A 25,303-nucleotide genomic window follows, 5' to 3' on the forward strand; every position below is an offset into this window, starting at 1 on the left:
ATATGCAAATGCTCCTACTCATTAAAATTATTTGCAAACCCCAACTCAACACTCAGTGCATTTTTGTGGTCATTCCCCTGTGTGCACAGAATAGCAAAGCATCTGTGTTGTCTGTGAACACACCCCTGCCTGAGGTCAGCGAAGTGGCGCTCCACTCTCCGAACTCAAAGAAACAGCCATTTTTGTAGTGCAGTGTTGTGTTTAGTGTTTCTGTGCCTTTTTTTCCCTGTTAATTTCATTGTTTAAAATAGTTCCCAAATGTAATGCTGGCTTGCTGCCTGGTAAATGGAATGGATCTGCCTTGTGCCATGTGGAGAAATGCATGCTAACTAAGCGTAATTCCAACAAAAGCTGTCATGCTGCTGCCCACTAATTTAGTGATGATTAATCAATCGTGTATGTTAACCAAGGTGTCTTTACACAGAAATACATGAAGTGAGTTTAGGGATTAATTGAGGAAAATATGGAAGGGCCAGAGGCTTGCATTTTATTTTTCTGCTTTGTTTTTTGAAACTGTATCTCATGTAGCCCAGGCTGGCTTTCAACTTACTGCATAGCTAAGGAGGACTTGAATTATTGATCCTCATTGCCTCTACTTTTCAGGTTCTGGATAAAAGGCATGTATCACCACATCTTCCTGTTCAGTATTTTCTTTAAGATTGATTTTTATCAGTTTTTTTTTATTATGTGTGTATGTCTTCGGATGGGTGTGTACATGAGTGCAGGTTCACTAGATGGTCAGAGGCATTGGATTGCCTGGAGCTGGAGTTACAGGCAGTTGTGGATACTGGGAACTGAACTTAGGGTTTTTTGTTTTGTTTTTTTTTTTTGTTTTTTATATATAAGAACAGTATATACTCTTAACTGCTGGGCTCTCTCTCCAGCCTTTATCCAATGCTTCTTTTTTTTTTTTCTTTTTTCTTTTTTCGTAGTTTCTATGTGTAGTCTTAGTTGTTCTTGAACTCACTGTGTAGACCAGACTGGCCTTAAACCCAGAGATCCACCTGCCTCTGCCTCCACAGTGCTGGGATTGAAGTCTTGCGCCACCACGGCCAGCTCTAATCAGTATTAATAATGCGCTTTTGTAGACTATAACCATTGAGAATAATGAGATTTGGCCATAATTTTCCCATTGTGTTGGTTTTATTTTCCCTTTATTGGTAATACACAAATTTAAAATGTTTGAGTCTAATTTTGTTATTGCTTATGCTTTTAGCGTCATGTTTAAAAGCTAATGTCAATATATACATACATACATATATATTTAAATGTTTTGTTGATTCTGGATCTTGTATTTAGTGTCTTAAATAATTTCTAGTTAGTTTTGTATATGGTATGAAGTAAGTGTCCTATTTCATATTTTTTCTTTAGAAATTTTAGCATGTAAGACAATGGATTTTATTATGGCAGTCTCTTCTTAATTATTTGGCTATTTAGTGCACACATTGGTGCATGTATAGAGGTCAGAGGACACCTTTTGGGAACCAGGTCTCTCCTTCCAATCTGGGTCCCAGAGATTGAACTTTGGTCTTCAGGCTTTTCAGAAAGCACCTTTTCCAGTTGAACCATCTTGCCAGTCCAATTATGACATATATATATATATATATCATCATCGTACCTTTCTTGTATTTGTCCACCACTCATATTTCTTCCCCATTTCTAGCTGGACTTTTTCCCAGAGATAGTCCATTTTCTCTTTTTATGTCACACACACACACACACACACACACACACACACTTAAGTCTAGAACTCACACCAAGACAATTTATTTTGTTTCCTCCTTCTTTCAGTTTTCCTTTCCTCCCCTTTAGATCTTTTCCTTCCCACTTGTAGTCTCCCGTCTACTTTCATATATGTATTTGTATTTAAAAGTAGATTCTGCTTATGAGAAAAACATGCAGTGTTTGCCTGAGCCCAGCTTCTTTTTCCTAATGTGAAGATCTCCAGCTCCATTTATTTTCTTGAAAATGACAGAGTTTCACCCTTCTCTAAAACTCAAGAAAACAACTGTGTATTTATGCCACATTTTTAATGGTTCATCTGTTGGTGGCCATCTAGGCTGTTTGCATAACTTGGTATTGTAAACAGAGCAGCAGTAAGCACTGGTGTTCTGTGGTATGTTGACTTAAATTTCTCTCGGTTTATACCCAGGAGTGATTTATGGTAGTTATTATATATTTTTTAAAAACCAAAATCTCTCTGCCCTCTCCCTGTGTGTGTGTGTAAGTGCAGGTGTGCATGTACCATGGCATGCATGTCTGGAGGTCAAAAGACAACTCGTCGGAGTTGGTTCTTTCCTGCCACTTTGTGGAATGCAGGGAGAAAGTGTGGGTTACCAGCCCTGTGCAGAGTGAACGCCTCTACCCATTGAGCCTCCAGCAGACCATACAGTTCCATGTTTTAAGCAACTTCCCTGACGATTTCCAGAGTGGCTGTACCAGTCTGCATTTCCACCAGCAGTATAGAGGCTGTCCGTCTTCCCCTCACATCCTCACAAGCATATGTTGTTCTCCACAGAAAAAACTACGTACCCGCCTGTAATCCCAGCACTCAGGGAGGCAGAGACAGGCAGATCTCTGTGAGTTCGAGGCCAGCCTGGTCTACAAAGTGAGTCCAGGACAGCCAAGGCTACACAGAGAAACCCTGTCTCAAAAAAAAAAAAAATTTACATGTGTGCACATCATGAATCTTCCTCAATTGCTCTTTTTTTTTTTTTTAAACTATGTATGAGCTTGGTGGCACACACATTTAATCCTAGCATTCAAGAGGCAGAGACAGGCAGATCTGAAATTGGTAGGCCACCCTGGTCCATAAAGTGAGTTCCAGGACAGCAAGGGCTGTACAGAGAAGCCCTGTCATGAAAAACAAAACAAATTAAGTCAAGAAATAAGTGCAGGTATGTTTTGCCTGCATCTGTGTAAGTGCACTGATGATCCTGGAGGCCAGTAGTCTGGGACTGGAATTCCAGACAGCTGTCTGCTGGCACATGCCTGCTGGGAGTCAAACCCAGGCTTGACTCTGCGAGAGCGGCCAGTGCTCCTCATCACTGACCTACCGCCCCCGCCCCTGTTACTTTATTGATGACCTTTTCAGGAGATGAAATGGAATCTCCATGGTTTTTTTTTTATTTACATTTATCTGATGAATAAAGATGTTGGTTTAGATTTCGGAATCTTTATAGATTCTAGGTATTAATTCTGTCAGATACAAAGTTGGCATTTTGTGGGCTGTCTCAAATTTTGATGGTTTCCTTGTGCTGTGCGGAAGCTTTTTATCTTCATGCAATCCATCTCTCAGTTCTTGAGATCATGTCCTTTGCTACTGGAGTTCTTTTGTTTGTTTGAATTTTTGAGACAGGGTTTCTCTGTGTAGCCCTGGCTGTCTTGGACTTGATTTGAAGACCACGCTACCCCAGAACTCACAGAGATCCTCCTACCTCTGCCTTCCAAGTGCTAGGATTAAAGGCATGTACCTGGCAATTGGTTACATTCTTGAAGGCTTATTTTCTGGACTCTTAATTTTATCCCACTGGTATGTATTTCTGTCCTTATGCTAGTCCTTGTTCCATTTATATTTTTGTAGATTTGTGATGAGTTTTGAAATCTAGAGTATGAGTCCTGTAACTGTCTTTTTAAAGATTTTCTTTGGGGGCTGGTGGCTAAAAAGGCACTTGCCAGTCTTGACTGCCCGAATTTGATCTCTACAACCACATGGTGGAAAGAGAACCAACTCTTACAAGTTGTTCTTTGATCTCACTACATGACCTCCCCACCCCCACATACAAACCTATCATCTATCTATCTATCTATCTATCTATCTATCTATCTATCTATCTATCTATCTATCTTTTGTTTTTTTCAGACAGTTTCTCTGTATAGCCCTGTAGACCAGGGCTCTGTAGACCAGGCTGGCCTGGAACTCAGATATCCACCTGCCTCTGCCTCCTGTTTTCTTTGGGAGTTAGGGTTCTGTTTAGTTCCCTTTACAATTCCATGTGAATCCAAGGACTGTTTTCTTTTTTTCTTCCCATTTTAAAACAGATGGTTGAACATTTGATAGAGATTATGTTGATTTCGTAGATTTCTTTGGGTAGCAGTAACATGTTAATGATGTTGGCTTCCTGTCTACAAACAGGGTATTTGACATTCTATGTATTTGGTTTTAATTTCTTTCAGGAACATTTCATAGTTTTCAGTGTACAAGCCGTTCACCTTTATGACAAAATTTATTTCTGTATAGTTTCTTCTGTTAGATCTTGATATTAATGGACTTGCTTTCCCTTTTGTTTCCCTTTTAATTATTTTTATTTGTGTGTGTGTGGATGTTCATGTGAGTCTGGGTGCCTGCTGAACCGCCCAGTATGGTTGCTGGCAACTGAACTTGGATGCTCTGCAGAGCAGTACAGGATTCTAACTGGTAAGTCATCTTTCCAGCCACTGGAATTACTTTATTTTTTTGAATTATCCCTTGCTGATGTATAAAAACAAGTTATTTTTGTTTGATGATGTGGTAAGTTGCAACTTTGCTCAGTTTATCTATTAGATCTACCATCTTTCTTGTGGGAAAGAAAAATAGGGGTAGAAAAAACAGAAAGGGGATTTTTTTTCAATGTGCTTTTATATAATGTCTAAAATAAAATTTATTTTAAAATTAAAAAAGAAGGAATGAAGGGGAAAATAAAAGGCCAAAAATACATCAGTCTTTGAGCATGTGAGAGCACTCTGACATTTACTCAGGCTTGGACTCAGCTCGGGACCAACCCAGACTAACAGCTGAATATCTTCTTGTGTCTTTTCTGCACATACAACTTGCTCTAGGCATATGCATAGCTTTTTATATTCTCCCAAATGCACAAGAGCTTTTTAATTTGTAAGGAATCTCTCTTATTCTTTCCTCTCAGGCCTTTGTGATATGTTTTGATTAATCTTCTGTCCCAAGACTTTGAAAGTTGGTAGTATTTTTTTTCCTCAATGCTTTCAAACAATGCCCACTGCTTTTTAGTTAGAATTCCAGGTTATACAAAGGAAATGGATGTTTTTTAAGTCCTTCTGCATCCTCCTGGCAGGTTAGAACAGACATACCTAATAATTTGTACTGAGTGCTTCTTTGCATTTTCTGCATCTAGGATGTAGGGCCACATACTGATAAAATGGAAACAGATTTTTAAAAATCACAACTGCTCAGTTTGATAGTTGTAGAAATCCCATTTATTTTAACATACTGGTTCTCAACCTGTGGGTTAGGATCCCTTTATCTCCAAAAACATTAAAATTCACAACAGTAGCAGTAATTACATTATGAGGTAGCAATAGAAATGGGTTGGGCATAACCACAACATGAGGAACTGTATTAAAGTGTCACAGCATCAGGAAGGTTGAGAACCACTGCCCTAATACTGTTCACACCTCATTTTTTCTAAGCTTACAAAGTAGATTTAACTGCCATCGTTTCTAATGCCCTCTTGTTTTATTGGTTTGCTGTCTTGGGGCTTATCAAGTGAGGCAGTGTTTTGTGACTCAGATTTCTAGACCCTGGCTCCTCAAATGCAATAGGGTATTAAAAAACAGTCCTAATTCTAACTACAGTTTGCTACCTATCAGGCTTCCCAGGGCCCTAACAGCTACATCCTCACTTTCAACTGGAATTCTGCTACACAATAAGGCAATGCTGGTAGACTCAAGCTGGGTAGAAGCCTGGATTTGCTGTTCTGTAGGATTGGGGGTCAAATTTTCAAAGCAAAGGGAAGAAATTTTTAGTCAATAAACATAGCATTATTTTGTACACAGATCTGCCATGGCTGTGGGAGTAAAGTAACTGAGGAAGTGCTTAGTGCCAAGAGGTTGGAAACCACTGAGGCCAGGAATCTTGAGTCCAAAGGGCAAAGAACTATCACTTACCCACATGAAGCCTTAAAACAGCATGCTGCCATTTCAGCACACGCTGTAGCTCAGTTAACTGGGCAAGGAGCTAGAGCTAGCTGGCCTCAGAGCAGGAGGGAAGAAATTTTGAGACTAAACAGCTTTCATAAAGAAAAAGCTAGAAGAAATCCCCCTTGCCTGCCTTTGCTCTGCTCTTTCTCTGCTCCTGGAGCGGGGATTTTGAATGGACTCATGTCACCCTCTGCCAACCTGAGAAGCTTTATGTGCCTTAATCAATACCCATTTCACATACTGGGTTGCACAGTTAGTGAAACAAGAATCATGAAGCCTGACACACATGGCTCTTGCAGTCCTTCAGTACTGTGCTGGATTGTTTTGTAAGACTGGACATGCCAGAACTAGGGCAAATATCTCCCTTTTTAGGACATCATTTTTTTTTCTTGGTGTTATGATTTTTCTTTTACTTTCCTATAATATCCTAAATTTTCTTAATATGGAGTATTACGTTTCTGATGAGAAAACCAAACCAACCACCACCACCAACAAAACCCTGGCTAATAAAAATGGGCTTCCTCTGGATGAATCCATCAGTAGTTTACTGCCTGGAGGCTGCCTAAATGGACTCTTCCAATGAGCCTGTTGAATACACAGCTAAATTGCACATTTTGTGAGTTATGAGCCAATGCATTTTCAAACCTGGAGAGGTGGTTTAGGTTGCCATGTGTGTCTGTAGAGTAGAAAATAGAGCTGAAGAAAGAACCCTGAAAGACTAGGTGGAAGAGGAGCAAGTGTGAGGGAAAGGAGAAAGGCTTTATTCCTAGCTCGATATTGGTGCTGTAGAGCACAAGCCAGTCTTTTGTCCATGATCCTCTCTTTCTAGAGTCAAGACACTTCTTGGAAGTCTCCAAATTCTCCTAGTCTGATCGAGCCTTTAAGTTTCGCTGGCTACCTTTTTATAAATGCGTGAATAGTTATGGTCTCTTTAGAGATGCTGGGCTTTTGCGCAAGCTTACCCGACTCAAGTTTACCTCTTCAAGCCTAATGTCTCTTTTTAGAAAACAGAAAATTCTCGCAGTTGTCATTGGGAGAAGACAGAAAATGTCAATGGGGGTGGGATAACACGATGAGACTACAGCCAGCGGTTTAAAACTGCTACTTACGAAGTTAACCGGCTCCCCAGGGACCCCAATTTTTCGAGGGACGCAGGGAAAGAGTGCTCTATTCAGCTTCTGACAGAGAGAAGTAAACCCCCTTGCTGTGAGGCTCAAGAAGACACAGTCAGGTAAGACTTTTTGCTCCACCACGAACCACAATTTGGGCAACAAGCACGAATACGCGCGACCGCTGAAAGACTACCACTCCCAGAATGCTACGCTCCGGCCGACAGCCCACCGCTTCCGCGTGGGCCGCGCACCGGCACCACTCTAGGCACCACCTCGTCTCGGTGCCTTGCTGGTGGGGGCTGGGTGATGAGCGTCGGTCTAGGTGTCACCTCGTTTGGAGGTTCGGCGGCACGCGCGCGCCATGGAGGCCGGGTGCTGGGTGCTCGGCGGCGAATTTGAGGACTCGGTGTTCGAGCAGAGTCAGGAGCGGCGGCCCGAGCTGCCCGCCCCTTATCGCGCCAAGCTCTGCGAGCCGCAGGTGAGACGGCTGCCCTCTGGTCGCTCCGCACCGGAGCCGGCCTGCGTGAGCCCCATCGCCCTCACTGTCCAGATGCCCTGCAGTCGGAGGATTGCTGCACGGCCTCACTGTTCCCAGCTCACATGTCCTTCAGGCCGGGCCGAGCTAGTGTGAAACACCTCCTGCCTGACCCCAACCCCGCCCAGGTGGTCAACAGCAGCATCCTTGCAGGCCTGCTGGCTACCTGGAAGAACGAAACAGTTTAAAGCCAATTTTCTTTCATCATTTCCTAGCAGGATAATGAAAATTGGATGGCTGCGGAGTGCTGAAACTAACTGTGGCTCAAATACCTAGTCTTGAGTGACACGGTGTTTGAAGAATAGAACAAAGTTTTCCCTACTGTGATGGCTCAGGAGAAGGGAAGAAACTAATTTAGCAAGTTTGTGATGAGCCTTGACACTCCGTGAAGTGTTTTAGAAATACAGCCAGGCCATCAGAATGTGTTAACTACACTGAGTCAACAGAATTTAGAGACAGACTTTCTTCAGCCTCAGCAAGTTTTATTGTAAAAGGGAGCAGGAGCTGCTTTTTGGGGGCTGGAAAAGTGGCCATGCAGAATGCTTTTCGTCCTCTCGTGTGTTCTTTCTTGGTAGTTAAATCTCAATCCCACTTTGTTTCTAGCGGGTTTAAATCAAAAGTGGGAAGTCTTCTTACAGGCATGTCTCCCAGTCCTCTGAATCTTTTGTCTGGGATGCACAGAGGACCGCCTGCAGTTATATGTTTTTTGTGTGACTTCGTAACATTTTTCACAATAGCATTATCATCATAGTCACAATTTCCAAAGTCTTGTACATGGTATCATCAGCCCCTAGTCACTCTAAATTGCTCTAAAAAAAGCAGATACCACTTTAAAGAGTCACTGGAACTGCACAAGATAACTGTCATTTCCAATAACCTCACTGTAGTTGCAAACATGCTTTTTGTTTGTTTGTTTTTAAACAAGTGTATTATTGACATATTTATACTGGTGATCATTAATTTTTTTGATTCTTTAAATTTAATTTAATTCACTTTAATCTTGATGGTAATCCCTGCGTCCTCTTATCCCAGTCCCACCCTCCTTCCCTCTCCCCACCATCCCCTAGTCCTCAGAAAGTCGGAGCTCTCCTCCCCTACTAACTGACCCCAGCCTATCAAGTCTCATCAGTACTAGCTGCATTTTCTTTCTCTGTGGCCTGGCAAGGGCCCCCTACCAGGGGAAGTGATTGAGGAGGAGGTTGAGAGCAGTAAACAAAGAAAAAATATAAACCATATTCTTTTCATTTATTTGTGCCTGTTTGTGTGTGCATGAGGGTGCCATGGCACTGTGTGGAGATCAAGGGACAAATAATAGGTGTTGCTCCTTTTCTTCCATGACATGGGACCCATAGATCAAAGGTTGTCCATCTTGATGACAAGTGCCTTTACCCAGTGAGCCATCTCACTGACTCTGTGATAATTTTAATAAAAAAGTGGGGCCATTAGTGAGATGACTCAGTAGGTAAATTCAACTGTAGCCAAGTCCGATGACTGGAATCCTATCACAAGAACCCAGAGTAGAAGGAGACAACTGACTCCAGCAAACTGCTCTGACTTCTACATGTGCACAGTAGCACGGAGGTGCCCACTCATATAGAGTACATGAAAACGTGTTAAGGAAGCCAGGCTGTCATTAAGAGTGTCATTGGTGCCTGAGGAGGGTCTCAGTGTGAGAAGTGCTGGATGCAGAGCATGAGGACCTGAGTTCAAATTCCCCATACTCACGTAGAAAACTGGGTGTGGCAGTGAGCCCTGGAAGCTGGGGAAAGGGGTATCTTGGGGCTTGCTAGGGGCAGTCTAGCCAGCTGGTAAGCTTCAGGTTCATTGAGAGACCCTGTGGTGAAAAAACAAGGAAGACAAGTGGCATTGACCTCTGGTCCTCACACCACAGAAGCATACACACACATACAGCTGCACACACATAAGCTGCCCATCTAACCATGTGTCATCTACTGCAGTGTGATCATACAGGTCTGTAATCTCAGCACTTGAGGGACATCTGAGACACTGTTTAAAAAAAAAATAGCTATTTGTTGTCCACTGTTTTCCCTTGCGTCTCATCCCAAAGAAGTGTGTCCTTGACATTTCAGTGGTCGTATTGTGGAAACTTGCTTTTGATTGTGAAGTGGAAAAGCATCGCTTCACTCTCCATCATAAATGCTATGTTTTTGATTTCTAGTGGTTTTATGGAGAGACAGAAAGTAGTGATGATATTGAAGTTCTCACTCTCAAGAAATTCAGAGGGGACCTGGCCTACAGACGACAGGAATACGAGGTAGGAGCCAACACATTTAAGGCTATGATACTTGAAAATGGGCTCTGATTGTCACAATAGAGAGCAGAGTGTGCCAAGTTAGGAGTGCTTTGTGGAGATGGATTCAGTCTTCAGTGATGCCTGTGGCTAATCTTAGAATCCTAAGTCTTAGCCTTTTCTATAGAGTCCATTTTATGCTTTGTTCTTTCATAATTCCAACTGAAGAATATTAAGGGGTCTGCTTTCCTAGACTCTATATGCACTCATGTGTGAGTCTCCAACATGTCATAGGGACAAAATACCCCAAAGTATGCAAGAAAAGGGAAGAATGAATAATTAGATGCCAGATTGCTTCATATATATACCCCATTTCATTTTTTTTAATGTTTTTTTTTTTAAGATTTGTTTATTTTATGTATGTGAGTGTTTTATCTGCATTTACATCTGCCAGCAGAGGGAATCAGTTCACATTATAGATGGTTGTGAGCCATCATGTGGTCACCGGGAGTTGAACTCACGACCTTTGGAAGAGCAGACAGTGCTCTTAAACCACTGAGCCATCTCTCCGGCCCACCCCATTTCATTTTTGTGTAAATCTTAATAAGCTATATAGCTGGGCCTGGTGGCCTGTGCCTGTGGAGGCAGAAGCAAGTGGATTTCTGTGAGCTCAACTACAACCTAATTAATCTGCATAGCAAATTCCAGGCCAGCTGGAGCTATATATGTCTCAGTACAGACACACACACACATATATACATACACATGTATGTGTGTATACAATATATACATATGTGTTAAAGTTACAGTAAAATCAGGACTCAAAGCCTGTTCTGCATGCCTCTAGAGTGTTCTGTCTCTAATACTGTGATAGTTAGCATAGTTGTAGACATTGTGACCTGCAGCCTTTATGTCTCTACCTTTTAGAAAAAGATTAAGAGAAACATGTAGGTAGCCCATAGGCCGTTGGAAGGGTTGGTTATAACTATTTTCTCCGTAGGAAAAGATCATGTACACTGGGTCCTCTCCTCTCCCCACCCCCTTTCTGTCTCCCATCTTTCTTTGAATACTTGCTAGAAAGCACTGCAGGAATACTCCAGTATCTCCGAACAGCTGCCATCTACCAATTTTGCCATGAAAAGGGATGTCCAAGAAGGCCAGGCTCGGTGTCTGGTTCACCTGGGGAGACATGAGGAGGCGCTGGAGATGGCAGCAAACTTGGTGAGTGGTTCTTTGCTTGTTCTCATACACTTTCCTGTACCAAGGACATCAGGGTCGTTTACTCTCTGAGAAACAAACTTCCTGCTAGGAACAGAATTGGTGGCTGGGATTACAGAAAGGCACTATCAGCCGTGTAATTATTGAGATGAGAGCTTGGGGCTCTAGATGTGGTTATTTTCCTGGGATGTTTTTCCTGTGGTAAGATGAGAATTATTGCCTAGAAATCTTATTTTCAGAACTTTTACTTTTATGAGGAATATATACCCCGAGCGTTATGTTGTTGAAAATTAATGGTTTATTATTATTATTATTATTATTCCTAATTAATATGGTGATATTATTTAATCCACTGTCACAATCAATAAGATACAGACACCTGTTAGGTTTTATAATTGCCTTACAACCTTGGGCTGGGCAGATATTCCACCTATGCTGTTTCAATAACCTCCACATATATCTCCCAGCCTCCATTCACTGCTTTCCACCTTAACCATTCCTATTTGGCCTATCTCCCAATTGTATAAATAATTGTATAAATAATTGCTTATCCTTCACTGGGGTCGCTTTCTTCATCCACACCATCCTCGGAGTCCTTCCTCCCAGCCCACGTGGTTCCTTCTCCTTGCTAACCCATCATGGCATCGTCCTTCCTACTCTCTTCCCATCTGTTTGTCTGCTTCCTATGATTCTCCTGTTTCCAAAGCCCAGGAGCCTTAGCCATGCCTACCCAACTTTCCCTGCCCAAGTTTTAGGCCTTTTAATCAACCAACCAGTAATAGTGTCTTAGGCAAGTTTACACAACAAGGAGAGGACAGATCTTGAGGGCCAGTAATTAACATCAAAATATAAGCATCAGACCAACCCCCAACAGTGGTAGGATTATGTGTGCTTTTGTTTTAGATTTTTCAAAGCTATCTTTTACTTTTTAATCATGTTTATATACGCGTGTGGGTCCACGTTCAGATATGTGAGTGCAGGTGCCTGAGGAGCCCAGAGACACTTGATCCCTCTGGAGCTGGAGTACAGCTGGTCGTGAGCTACCCAGTGTGGGTGCTTGGAACCGAACCTGGGGTCTCTGCAAGAGCAACAAGTGCTCTGAATCACCGAGTCATCTCTAGTCTCCATTGTTCATTATTACAGTACTGGAAAAGTCCCTGAAACACATTTAAATGGAATTTACTGTCCAAAGAGAGACACACTAACTGTGCTATCAAACCCTTGTTCATTAAGGTAGCAACAGTAAACTTTAGTTTATTGATCATGTTTTCAGAGTCTAGAGTCCAGCATACTGGCACATGTCTGTATCTCCAGGACTGGGGTTCTGTGGTAGCAGTATCACAAGTTCAAGGCCAGTCAGTCTAGCCTACATAATATACATGCATACCCTGGTTTTGTCTTAAAACAACCAAACAAACCAAAAGGCAGGCGTGGGGGTGGATCACGGTCTGTGTGCAGCACCTGCTCCACACGAGCATGCACCCGCTTTCCCAGTGGCAAGGTGTTTTTGAATAATAGACTGCATTATCGGTGGAAGTGGAAAAAGAGTAGCACTTGGCAGGGGTGGCCCAGACATGATCTTATTAGAAGTAAAAGGCGACATTAAAGCAGTGTTTTCACATGCTGCTTATTCAGGGAGAGGGTGGGGCACACACGCCACAGCAGTGTGGCAGGTGGAGGGGGGTCAGGGGACGGCTGATGGAAGTCGGGCTCTCCTCCCACCACATGGTTTCCAGATGGGACTCAGGTCGTCAGGCTTGGCAGCAAGCGCCTTCACACACAGAGCCGCCACAGAGAGGCACAGCCTGACTTTAGAGAACTCACTGCTCCACAGGCCACGTTTGTGGCAGGCATGGCACCGTGCTGTATTCAGAATCGAACCCAAGGCTTTTATAGACCTTACTCGGTGTTTTGGGAAGGCTAAACAATAAGCAAGAGAAGAAGTAAAGCCAGGCACACTCAGTGTTCTGGTAGGTATGGAATCACCCAAGTTATGTGGGCTTTGTTTCATGTTTTCCTGTCCAGTGTAGGAATGTGCTGGGATGTTGGCAGGCTTCCATGTCCACTGGTTCCTGTGTGCTGCCTACCTGGCTAGTTTGGCCTTTGTTTGACACTCAGTTTAGTTCTGGGCAGGAGTGCTACCTGGACAGGCTGGGCTGTCCTTAGATTTCATACCAGGTTGAACGTGATTTCACTTTGCCATCTGTTCTCTGTAGACTACCTTGGAAAAAGTGAACCCTTCCCCCTAACCCGCAGGGCATTTGCCATATGGCAGGGTAGGCAAGAGATGATGTCTCTCAAGGAAATGTCAAAAAGGGTTTCTGACCAGAAGGAAATGAGCAACCTCCTGTGGCCAGGGAGATCAGGGAAGGCATTTGGGTTCAGTACCAAGCTGAGAACTTCAAGGCTGCCCTGGGTAGGAAGTCTAAACCAAGTCAAATATGCAGCTGAGATTCCTTCAAATCCTCAAGAAAATCACCAGTTGGGGTTTAAAAACCCTTAAAAATCAAAATGGACCCATTAGGCCAGTGCCTAAGGAAATTGGCTGGGTCAGACGTCGTTACTGTGATAAATATCTGACTAGGAAGAGAGATGGGCTTAGCTCGAGGTCTCAGAGTCCACGCTCCATGTCACTAGGCTCTGTGCTTGTAGGCTACAGTGAGGCAGTGCTTGATGATGGAGAGGTGTGTAGCTGGGGTAGCAGCCTCTTCAGGTAGTCCTGGTGGTGGGGACAGGTCTCTGGCAGGCTGTCTTCTCCCTGTTATTCCATCCAGGAAGCCAGCTTATGAGGTCCTCCCCACCCAACGAGGGCTTTCTAGAAATGTCCTTAGATGCTCCCCTAGGTGCATCTCAGCAACATGACTGAGCAAGCCCATCCTCACTAGCACAAAGCCCAGTTAACTGTAACAGGACTATGGTAAGGGTCGAACGGTCCATGGCATTTATAGTCTTGTTGAACTTTGTTAGGCCACTTTCACATGAGTTGCGGTACTGGGGGTGTCTAGGAGTGGCTGGGGAACATTTTGCTGGATCATTTTCTGTGGATTTCCTCGTTGGCAGTCAGTGCACGAGGACAGAAGGAACAGAAGGGGAGGGGATCAGGGCTAGGAGGGCCATGAGCATGACTGAATGACAGACTTTTGGGAATGGCTTCAGGGAGGCAGATCAACTTTATTCCAGGAGCGAGGAGTATATCCAGGACATTGAAGCAGCCGGGAGGTACTCTGATAGGTGCTCACAGTGTACTTCATTTGCATAAAACAGTACTCGGTCCTATGGGCAGGGAGGGGCAGAATTCTGCAAGACACTGTGCCAGAGGCTACTTCTATCATAAGCCAGGCTTCTAGCTCAGGGACATCCTCCACATAAGGCCAGGCAGAGAGTAGGAAGCCCGGCTGAGGGAAGGGAGTCCTCCGTCTCGCACCGAGTCATGGCCACTGCAACCTGTAGCAGCAGGGCCCTCCAACAGTTATCTAGGTTTATACTGGTGTATGTGCGTGTGTGCCAGCCACAGCTTTCACGTGGAGGACAACCTGCAGAGGCAGGAAATCTGTAGAAGGATTAAGTTCACTTGACCCATATAGCACATAAATGCTTCTGGTTTATAACATACACATAGGTGCTCCCATTTTTATATGAAAACACTTTGTAGTGAAGGCTTTCTGCTCCTTCTCTTCTCAGGAAAACAAAGCGACCAACACAGACCATCTGACCACGGTGCTCTACCTCCACTTGGCCATCTTCTCAAGTTTGCAGAGCTTGGAGAAGACCATTCTCTGCCTGCAAAAACTGATTTCTCTGCACCCTCTCAACCCCTGGAGCTGGTGCAAATTGGCAGAGGCATACCTGAATCCAGGCCCAGATCTGCCGGCACTGGGTGTGTCACCGGGGGGACAGAAGCGTGCTACCTCAAGTGACAAGGCTGTCAATGCCCCCTTTGTGCAGGCTGGAACAGGCTGTCTTTTGTGTCTCCCAGCAGCCTTACCTCAGAGTGCAGTGTTTTCCATGGAAGCAAGCGGTTGCAATGCTCAGAAGGCTGGGAAGGCTCCGAAGAATACACAGACCTGTCTGACAGAGCAGAGAGGAGAAGCGAGGATGGAGGCTCAGGTGAAAGCCTGTGCCTCTCTGGTTCGTGCCAGGTAAGCTGAGAGAGGGTACGTCAGCACACAGGATGAGCTTGAAGAAAGGCTGTTTTTTTTTTGTTTTGTTTTGTTTTTTTTTTTTTTTTTTTAAGGGAGGAAAGATTTGTTTCTTTAAAAACATTTTTAAAGTCAATGTAATGTACATGGTATGTAGGGGGGAGTAATCCCATACAAAGCTGGAGGGAACTTAGACCAGTGCAGCCACCTAGATACCCGTGTCGGTTAAAAGACAAAAACTCAAGCTGGGCCTGGTGTGTACACCTTTAATCCTGGGCATTAAACCTGGGGAGGCAGAGCAGGTAGACTCTGTGAGTTTGAAGCCAGCCTGGTCTACACAGAGAGTTTCAGGACATCCAGGGAGAGAGACCTTTTCTCAAACAAATAAAACCGAAAACATTCCAAAATGAAAACCAAAAATAAAACTACTGTATGTCCCAGCTGTGCACTCCTGGGCACATAGCTGAGGCAGTCCAATGTGCCGCAAAGACACTTGTCCATTCGCATTTCTCGCTGCTCTATTTACAGTGATTGAGAAAATGGCACGAGGGTTTCTAATGTTCTATTAAATGAGGAAGCCCATCCATCTGGGAAATAAATACTAAACTACAACAGGACACAAACGAATGTTAAAACGTTTCATAGTGCTGTTCGTATAGGTCTGGAATCCCAGCACTTGGGAGCCTAAGGCAGTAGGGTCATGAGTTGTAAGCCATCCTGGACTATGTAATGAGATCTTGTCTCAACAGAACGAAACAGAAAGACTCATAGTTTGAGGCATGAAGGGGGATGAGTTGGGCCCCTGAAAACCTGAAGAAAATATTCCCTTGCACTTGTAGATTGGAAACCCACAGTCCCATGTGACACAAGGAAGATGTGGGGCCATCTGTAGGCATCAGCTCAGTGAAAACAGCAAATGCCCTCCCACAGGAGCTTGGAGAGGTGGTGCAAGGAGGAGACAGAGATTGCCCAATGGTTATTACCCTGTCTTGGAAAAAGAAAAAAAAAAGCAAATAAAAAATACAGCTTTTGTTATTGTTCAAGATAGAGTGTTAAAATTAGAAAATCACACGCACAAAAATCTGTGAAGAGCAATTAAAATGTATACACCTTTAAAAGAAGAGCCATTTGTAAAGAAGGGCTTTCTTGTGTCTGGCGGAAATGTGAAGAAAGCTTGCTCTCGTACTTAGTGCTAATAGTGAGTACAATGAAGTGCTCCGTGCTTAGTTCCTGAGGCAGAGCCTTCCCTGAAGGGGAAGCCTTTGACCAGTTCTGTGATTTGTAAGTGAAGAAACAGACACTGCTAAGAACAGAGAATCTTTTTTTTTTTAATTCTGCAAAATCCACTGAGACTTAACCAAGAATTAAAAAACAATATTTAGCAAGTGCTTAATTTTCATTGACTGTCACTTTTTGTTTGCTTTGTGCACAGCTTCTCACTGTGTAGCCTTGGCTGGCCTGGAACTCTCTCTGTAGACCAAGCTGGCCTCAGGTTTATAAAGACCCAGCTGCCTCTGCTTTCCGAGGACTGGAATCAAAGGTGTGTGCCACCATACCTAGTGACTATGTCACTTTTACCCCAGAAGCACGTATGCAGGCACTTGCTTAGTGCTAGGATCATAAAGATGGTTTAAAAAACAAAAACAAAAACCAAGAGTCCCTCTCCTTGCAAAAGTCACTGTGTTGAGGAAAATATATATGTAGCGAGTGACTGGCACGCAGCTGCAGAGAGCTACTTCCTAGTGTGAGCAGAACACCGTGAAACCAGTGGAGGGAAGAACCCTTTTCCTGGGACTGCGCTCCTGCTGGATACTCCTAGGGACAAGTGCTTAGCAGCCGGCCACCAAGTACCAGATGCTTTGTACACATTCCTTCAGCATGCCCTCATGATTTTCTGGGCTGAGTTTTGGGATCGGTTCATGTCTCCAAGGTCCTGTGGCTGTGCAGCCTGCAGTTCTCTGTGTTGTCTTGCTCACCTGTGTGCTGTTCCTCAGGTGAGGAAGGTGTGCTCTGGTGCTTGGTGATACGTAGACAGCTCAGCTAGAAGGCACAGGAGTGGTCACATGGTCTGGTGGAGTCTTAGGTAGGTTTCTATTGCTCTTAAAAAGGACAACATTTAATTGGACTGGCTTGTAGTGTGAGAGGTTTAGTCTATGATCATCATGGCAGCAAGCATGGCAGATAGGATGCTGCAGAGGTAGCTGAGAGTTCTACATCTTGACAGACAGCAGGAAGAGAGAGACGCTGGGCCTGGCTCAGACTTCTGCAACCTCACAGCCCATCCCCAGTGACACACTTCCTCTAGTAAGACCACACCTATTCCAACAAGGCCACAGGTCCTAATCCTTTCACATAATTCCACTCTCTGTGAGCCTCTGGGGCCAGTTTTCATTCAAACTACCATAGGTGAGAAGAGCAGCTGCATGGGAGAAGCTCAAGGAGAGCTGGAAACGTCAATGCCAGGGGAGGAAGATAGGAGGGCTTGAAGTCACGTCTCATTCTGAAGGGCTTTGATGAGTGGCTGGCATTGAGCACATGAGCCTGGACTGTTCCTTTGACTGGCTGGCTGGTCTTGCACAAACTATAGAAACCCTGGGCTCCAGATTCTTCATCATGACAGATGGCGGAATGGGGAAAATGCCTACTGCTTGAGGGTGTGAAATTAAAGTTACCTAAGGTACCTGCTGAAGCTGCGTGGTCTGTAGCAAGCAATTGGTAAATGCCAGCTAAGATCGCTTTCATTGTGTATGGTTTTTTTTATTAGCTTGAGAGTTTACCATTTTTGCTTGTTGGCTGATTTTGAGGCAGTGCTCAGTATGTAGCCAAGGCTGTCCTAGAACTTGTTTGCCTCTATCTTCAGCCTTCCTAGTGTGGGACTGTAGCCACATGCTGCCAGCCTGGCTTGGGTGTTACCTTAAAAGATTTGGTCCTTTCCTTGAGGGCCCGGAGAATATTCATTGACTTTGAATTGGAGTGTGATCAGAGCTGTGATTCAGAGAGGGATGGTGGGCTAGGAGAAGCCATTTGGAGCTGTACACAACAGTGGAGAGGTAACACATACCAGTGATGTGATCCGACCTATGATAGCGCAGTAGTAACAGAAAACAGTGTCAATGCAGGAAGGAATGGATGGGACTTGGTGACCAGCTGGGTATATGGGGGGGATGGGGCAAGGAGGAGGCAACTCTGAAGAGTGCTCTGGGTGCAGGGGTGGCTCGGGTGCTATTTGCTGAGATGGAGCATGCCAAAGGATGGGCAGTGCAGATTCAGGGTCTGAGAAATGAGTGGTTTGAGCTAGATGCCAGCAAGACATCGAGCCAGAACTCCTCATTAGGGAGAGGGAGTTAAGCTCAGAAGAACAGAAAAAATGAGTGAAGGCACCAAGTTCCAGTTGCTGGAGACACTCATAGTAAGGCAGCTGTGAAGTGCTTGTTTGAGGGTTGACACTGTTTTGGTACTCATGTGTGCCAGAAAAGCTGAATAGTCCTTGAGCTCAGTCTCTGTGGAGTCAGCAGATGCTGGCATCCCATGAACAGACCCAGGGTACTGTGTGGCTGAGCTGGCTTCAAGCTTCTCAGTGAATTGTTTTTGTGTTCAACCACCTGGATGCCACAGGAAACTATCTTGTGTTGACTTCCTTCCTTCCTTCCTTCCTTCCTTCCTTCCTTCCTTCCTTCCTTCCTTCCTTCCTTCCTTCTTTCTCTCCTCCTTCCCACTCTCTATCCCCCCTTCCTCCTTCCAGCCTTCCTTCTTTTTGAGTCAGAGACTCACTGTAGCTTATGCTGCCATCAGACTCCATATCTGCCTCGGCCCCTTGAGTTCTAGCCCTTCCTTTTAGAAAAGATGAGGCTAGGTGTAGAGGGAGGCAGCACACTCAGAGCAGAACCTGTAGGGACTGTGACGGTTCTAGCGAGGCCGTGGGACTCTAGCAGCTCAGTGCCTGGCTGTGTTGGAGCATGTGCTCCCTGCTGGCCTGTGGCAGGGCCTCTCACACTGAGACTCTCTTGTTTTTCAGGCTGTTGCTTCGGCTCACCCAATCTCAGCAAACATCATTTGCCTTGGAGAAGAACTTGAGAACCCAGCAGGAGATTGCGGGGAAGGTGAAGGAGTTCAGCTTTCGGGAAGACACTTTGCTGTTGATGGAGGAGGTGCGTATCCCCTCAGATGTATGCCGAGCAGAGGATTGTGGTGATTTTGTGGTGTTCCCACACTAAACCAGTGCCAGATCTCATCTCATCCTGAAGGACTCCTGTCTCCCTCCATGTGTGCCTTTGCATCACTTGTCATCACAGTGGTCTTTCATCATCCCCTGCTGTATACCTGTCATTCTTGTTCTTGGCAGTGTTCATTAGCACCTGCCCGATTGGGCATCCTGAGTAAAATGCCCATCTTATTTGTTTCCATGTGGAATTAACTGATTAATTAATTTTTTGCTGGAGATCGGACCTAGGACCTTGTACATGCTAGGCAGTCATGGTGCTGCCGAGTCACCCATGGTGCTGAACCTTAAGCCAATGGGTGAGTGTTTGTTATCTGTTCCAGAGTTTTAAGCACTTCCCTCCTCTCGTGCTAACAGCTGGGCAAGACAGGCAGAGCTGGGATTGAAGCTTAGAGAGGTTGCAGCTCCCTGAGGGTAGAAGGCCAGTGTGTGGGCCAGATGTGACAGTGTCCTCTCTGCTCTGTCTACCCTGTCACTTTGATGTTTATAGAGAAGTGTAAATGCTACTTTTAAGCCTCTGTCAGCCTTTTCTAAAGCTGGCTTCTTGTAAAGAACACTGCTGAAGGATGGTGTTGGGAGATTATGCGCTTATACTCTTGTGCTTCCGTCAGCACACACCTGACTTGACAGTGTCAGGTCCCAAAGAAACCCCGGAAAAATGGCTATCTGTGGTTAGCATACCAAAGTGCCTGCTTGGCCTCCAGGCTCAGTGGCAGTGCTTTTCCCATGAGAATGACTCTGTGTCTGTATGCACACAGACACGTTCCTTTAAACTCACCGTGTGTTTGTTATAATCAGGGTATTAGTTACTTTTCTTGTTGCTGTGAGAAATCACCTGATGACCTGCATTGTCCAGGCTGGTCTTAAACTGTTCGGCTCAGAGGATCTTCTCACCTCAGCCTCCAGAGTAGTTAGACCTATAGATGCATGTCAGCATGCCTTTCCTTTCTTCTTTCCTTCTTTGCATTCTTCCTATTCGAGTCCCAGAAAACACATTAAAAAAAAAATAGGAGGGTGTGGTGGGGCTGGCACTGGGAGGCAGGGACAGGTGGATCCTTGGAGCTTGCCATTTAGCCTGCCCTAATGTGGGTTCTAGGTCCCGTGAGTGACTGTCTAAAATCAAAGACAGATGCACCCGACAGATGACACTCAAGGTTGATGTCGCTTCTCCACATTTACACGTGCACTCACCTATGGTCACACACGAACACACACAAATTTAAATGGAAGCTTTTATTATTTGTTTCTATAGATATAAAATAAATATCACTCCCCATGGTAGATAGTAGCTATAAGTTCAAATGTAATAAAAGCACTATCATTGAAGTCTAAGTGGAATATGATTTCCTGATTTTTTTTTTCAAGACAGGGTTTCTCTGTGTAGTCTTGGCTGTCCTGGACTCTCTCTGTAGACCAGGCTGGCCTCGAACTCAGAGATCCACCTGCTTCTGCCTCCCAGAGTGATGGAATTAAAGGGTGTGTGCAACCACAGCCAGCCTTCCTGATTCTTTTTGAAAGTTATTAAAGCATGTTTTAGAGCATATTTTAGTGTCTTAGTTAGGGATACTATTGCTGTGATGAATCGTGACCAAAGCAACTCCAGGAGGAAAGGATTTGTCTTTTGCTTCCATTTCACTGGTCATCCTGGAAGAAAGTCAGGACAGGAACTAAACAGGCAGGAACCTGGAACTGATGCAGAGGACATGGAGGAGTGATGCCTACCTGATTGCTCTTTGAGACTTGCTCAGCCTCCTTAACAGCCAGGACAACAGCCCAGGGATGGCACTGCCCACGATGGGCCTGGCCCTCCCTGTCAATCAGTAATTGAGAAAATGTCCTTCAGGCTTGCCTGTATCCCGCTCTTACGGAGGCATTTTCTCAACTGACGCTCCCTCCTCTCGGATGACTTTAGCTTGTGTCAAGTTGACATAAAGCTCTCCAGTACAGAGAGATATGAAAGTCACATTGGTACCAATTCAGTCATTCTCTAAGTATTACAGAAATTAAAATTAAATTAGGACGTATTTTCCATGTTGCAATTCAATATTTAATCTTCCGTTCATGCACGACCTAAAATCAGATTGTGTGCCATTGTTGGGGACCTTCATTTCTAACCTAGTGTATTTATACCATGAATTGTATTCTTCTCCCTTGATACTTCATCACACAGCTCACGTTCAAGAGCTGCCACTTCCCCTTCCCTCTTTTAATGCGTGTGGGTAAATGCTTGGATGTAGGAGTGGGTGCACATGGCATATATGCAAAGGCCAGGGAGAGGCAGGATCTCTCACTGGCCTTGAATTTGCTGTGTAGGCCAGGCTTGCCGGCGCAGGAGCTCCCAGGGTCTGCCTGCCTCTACCTCCCATCCTGTCATCACTGGGATTGTAGGGGCTTACCATGCTGCCTTACTTTTTCATTGGTTCCAGTGTTCCAAAAACATGTCCTCAAGCTCATAAGGCAAGTGTTTTACTGACTAACATCCCCTCAGCCACCTTTCTCACACTTCTGCCCTGGCTGGCATCAAATGTGAAACCTCAGCTTTCCAAGTAGCTTCTTTTTAAGATAAGGACTTCCACTGTTTTATCCTATATTAAAAGAAACAAAAAACAAAACAAAACAAAACAAAAAAAAACCAAAACAAAATTGATTTAAAGACTAGGCATGGTTTCATATTCCTTTAATCCCAGCACTTGGGAGGCAGACACAAGTGGGTCTCTGTGAGTTCAAGGCCAGTCTGGTGTACAAAATGAGTTTGAAGCCAGCCAGGATGACATAGAGAGACTCAGTCTCTAAATAAATGAAAACTGATATTCCAAGAAGTCCTCACTTGTGAGACACATCGTTATGATGCCACTGAAAGGAAATAGTCACCCTGCTTAGTGTGACACACCAGTTCATGATTTTAGAGACCCTGAAATACAACAAAGCATCTCAGAATGATGAATTAGTCATGCTTAATCAATGAGTATAACATCTCATTGTCAGTTACCTCAAAAAAATGTGTAATTTGGGGCTAGGAAGGTGGGTTGGTGGATAAGAGCTCGTATGCTGTAGGTTCAAGCACGAAGACCCTAGTTCTAATCCCTATCCTCCACATAAAAGCCAGGCGTGGCTGCAAATGCCTGTCACCTTAGCATTGGGGGACATTGAAGGTGGAGCCTGTGAACTTGCAGGCTGGCCGGCTTAGCCAAACAGTCAGTTTAAGGCATAATGAGAGGTCATCACAAGGGAATAAGACAGTGAGTGACAGATTTCCTTCCTTGGATTTGGTATGCAGAAGCAAGAATACACATGCCCACACACGTGTACACACAAGCAAACTCTACACACATGTGCACACACACAAAATGTGTCGTTTGTGAAGAGCTATTCTTTGCACTTCCAGTCTCCGTGCCCACATTATGTGTCAAGGTTGAAGGAGCCAACCTTGAATTGGTTCTTGTCTCCAATTCCCTCTGCAGCGTCCCAGCAGGGTGGTTGTGTAAATTGTCATGCTGGTTGGTAGGAAACGTGCTAGTGCTTCAGCTTACTCACTGTCACTACTCATTACCAAAGGACCACTTAGTGAGGTTACTGAAAGGCTTTCAGGAACCTAATTTTGAGTTGTCTCATCGAAGAGAAACTAGGCCAGAGTCACCAGATTGTCTGTGTTGCTGCAGTTGTGATCATGACCAGGAGGGGGCAGTATTGTGCCGTTATGGGGATGGGCTGTGGCCTGGAGAGTCTTGGCTGTGGAGTGTCCAGGTCAGGAGGACATAGCAACTTGTTGCTTGACTCCTTGCTGCCTTTGACTTCTCTGTGGGGGACTTGGAGATAGAGTCATGTTCCACGTCATGCCCTGACCAAGCACTGCCCCTATCTTTTCAACCCCAGCCTCTCCTGGACCAGGAGGGAGAAGCCCACAGTTGCAGTGTCTTTGGCATAGAAAGGTTGACTCTGCTCCCCGAAGTTTGGGGGTGGGGGGCGAAGTACGGGGGGGGCAGCTGCCACCTTAGGACTCAGGATGAGAATGGAAGCGTGGCAGTTGGCATCTGTGATAATGGCTTTGTGACAGGACTTGTTGGTATGGTGGCGTGCGTCCTCCCCAGGTGTTTTGTGTGAAAGGCTTTGCAGCTGGCCAGTCTTCTTCCATTCTGCGTCTGCTGCCTCCTTAACTGGGATGGTTTTTGTTTTTCCTTCCTCTCCTGCTGCAGGCCATGGGGGAAGATATTGTCCCAGAAAAAATAAGAGAGGAGGCCCACCCAGAGGTGAAATGCGTTGGCCCCGCAGCCCTGGCAGCCTTGGTGGTTGCGTCCTCCAAAGAATTTGAAGATAAGTGGTTCAGAAAGATCAAAGACCATTTCCATCCCTTGGAAAATCAGTTGCACGTGGAGATACAGATCGTGGGTTAGGAAATCACGTCAGAACGTGGACACTTGCACTGTATTGTCCTTGTTTACCTAGGCAAGAGCTATGTAATCACAGAAAACACAAATAAAGATGACTTTATTTTGTTTATAAAAACTTTCCTCCCAGGTAATGTCAACTCTTTTCAGTTTTGTTGTTTCTCTGTTTCTGTGTTTTGATGCCTGCAGTTCTGTCCTATCGGTTTCTGCTAACTCACCTGGTAGGACAACAGCTTTAGGTGAGGGTTGGTCATGACTGATGGTTAACTTTTTTTTTCTTTTTTCCTTTATTGATTCAATTTACTTCTCGGTCATAGGCTCCTCCCTTTTCCCCTCCCAGTCTCTCACCCTCCCTCCTGCATCCCCTCTTCCCTATTCCTCAGACACCCCAGCTCATCTATTCACATGAGGACTGAGTTTGTCTTCCTCCCCTGTGGCCTGGTAGGGGAGCCCCATCAGGGGGAAGTGATCAAAGAGCAGGCAGCAGTCTGTCAGAGCTATCTCCCGATCCCCTAACTAGTGGGCAGACATGAAACCCAAGATGGCCATTGGAAGGGCAAGGGCCCCCAGATCAGGTGCCTTGAATGGCAGGGGCGCATTCAGATGTGTGGGCATCTCAGGTAGTGGCTGAGGGGGCACAGGCGCCTCAGGTGGAAGCTACAGGGCTGGGGGGGGCATTGTCTGCCTCAGGTAGCAAGCATGGAGGCAACTGAACTGCTGCTTACAGGCCTATGAGGCACTACACTCCTGAGACTCAAGACTCGTGTGTGCTCCGCCATCTTAGGTATGGGATCCATGTGATTTTATTATCCATCTGGCTTCCAGAGGGCGACCAGTAAAACTGTGGTTTGGAGGTTGGGATGCTGTCCCTGGAATCTAGACACTGTCCTCGGGAGAGCGGTAAGGATCTGATGTCTGGCTGCTGGAGCAGAGGGTTCCTGGATCTGGAGGCCTGCGTTCTCTCAATATGGAAAGGGCAGGGGTCTCATAGTTCGTGACTCTTGGACCTGGAAGATGGCCATGGGGCCCTTGGATCCTATTGTCCCCAACTCCTGGATGTCCCTTCCTGTCTGGGAAGCACCAAAGTCAGTGTTTTGGATCCAGCCACCTGCTAGCTTATGGGTTTCGCAGTCTCTGATCTTCTGCCCCTTAGATGTGGTATACACTGATCACCACCATCTTAAAAACCACTTTCTGAGGTTTCTATCCATCATAGTGACGGCAAGGCTCGGTCACAGTGGCCAGGAAGCAGAGGGAGCCAGGGAAGGGCCTGGACCAATACAACCCTCAAGGACATGCCCGAAGTGTGCTGCTCCCTCCAGCTAGACCACCACTGAAGGTTCTTCTGCTTCCTGCAGTGCCCCCTCAGCCGGGGACCAAGACTTCCACAGTCTTAGATATTCAACACTGAGGGTAATTGGGGGTTGGGGGGAGCTCTGACACCAACTGTGCACATTCAAGCCCCTGCGAAAGACTTTTATAGGTTTTCCAGTCTTTTGAAAACAGGTGCTCT

General features: G+C 45.2%; 1 protein-coding gene across 3 annotated transcripts; it reads left to right on the forward strand.

Annotated features, from left to right (window-relative positions):
• Window positions 1–7,288: 7,288 nt before the first annotated feature.
• Window positions 7,289–23,908, forward strand: C8H8orf76 (chromosome 8 C8orf76 homolog). 3 transcript variants are annotated; one of them, XM_021645236.2, is made up of 7 exons: window positions 7,291–7,521; window positions 9,758–9,853; window positions 10,907–11,050; window positions 14,729–14,924; window positions 15,024–15,186; window positions 19,202–19,334; window positions 23,599–23,908. In XM_021645236.2, exons 1-7 carry the CDS (start codon window positions 7,405–7,407, stop codon window positions 23,794–23,796), a joined length of 1,047 nt encoding a protein of 348 aa, XP_021500911.1. In that variant the 5' UTR covers window positions 7,291–7,404; the 3' UTR covers window positions 23,797–23,908. The 3 variants fall into 3 exon arrangements, with proteins under 3 accessions (XP_021500909.1, XP_021500911.1, XP_021500912.1); XM_021645237.2 differs by having other exon boundaries at window positions 7,292–7,521; window positions 15,027–15,186; XM_021645234.2 differs by having other exon boundaries at window positions 7,289–7,521; window positions 14,729–15,186.
• Window positions 23,909–25,303: the final 1,395 nt, after the last annotated feature.

Source organism: Meriones unguiculatus, chromosome 8 (assembly GCF_030254825.1).
Source record: "Meriones unguiculatus strain TT.TT164.6M chromosome 8, Bangor_MerUng_6.1, whole genome shotgun sequence".
Lineage (NCBI taxonomy): Eukaryota > Metazoa > Chordata > Mammalia > Rodentia > Muridae > Meriones > Meriones unguiculatus.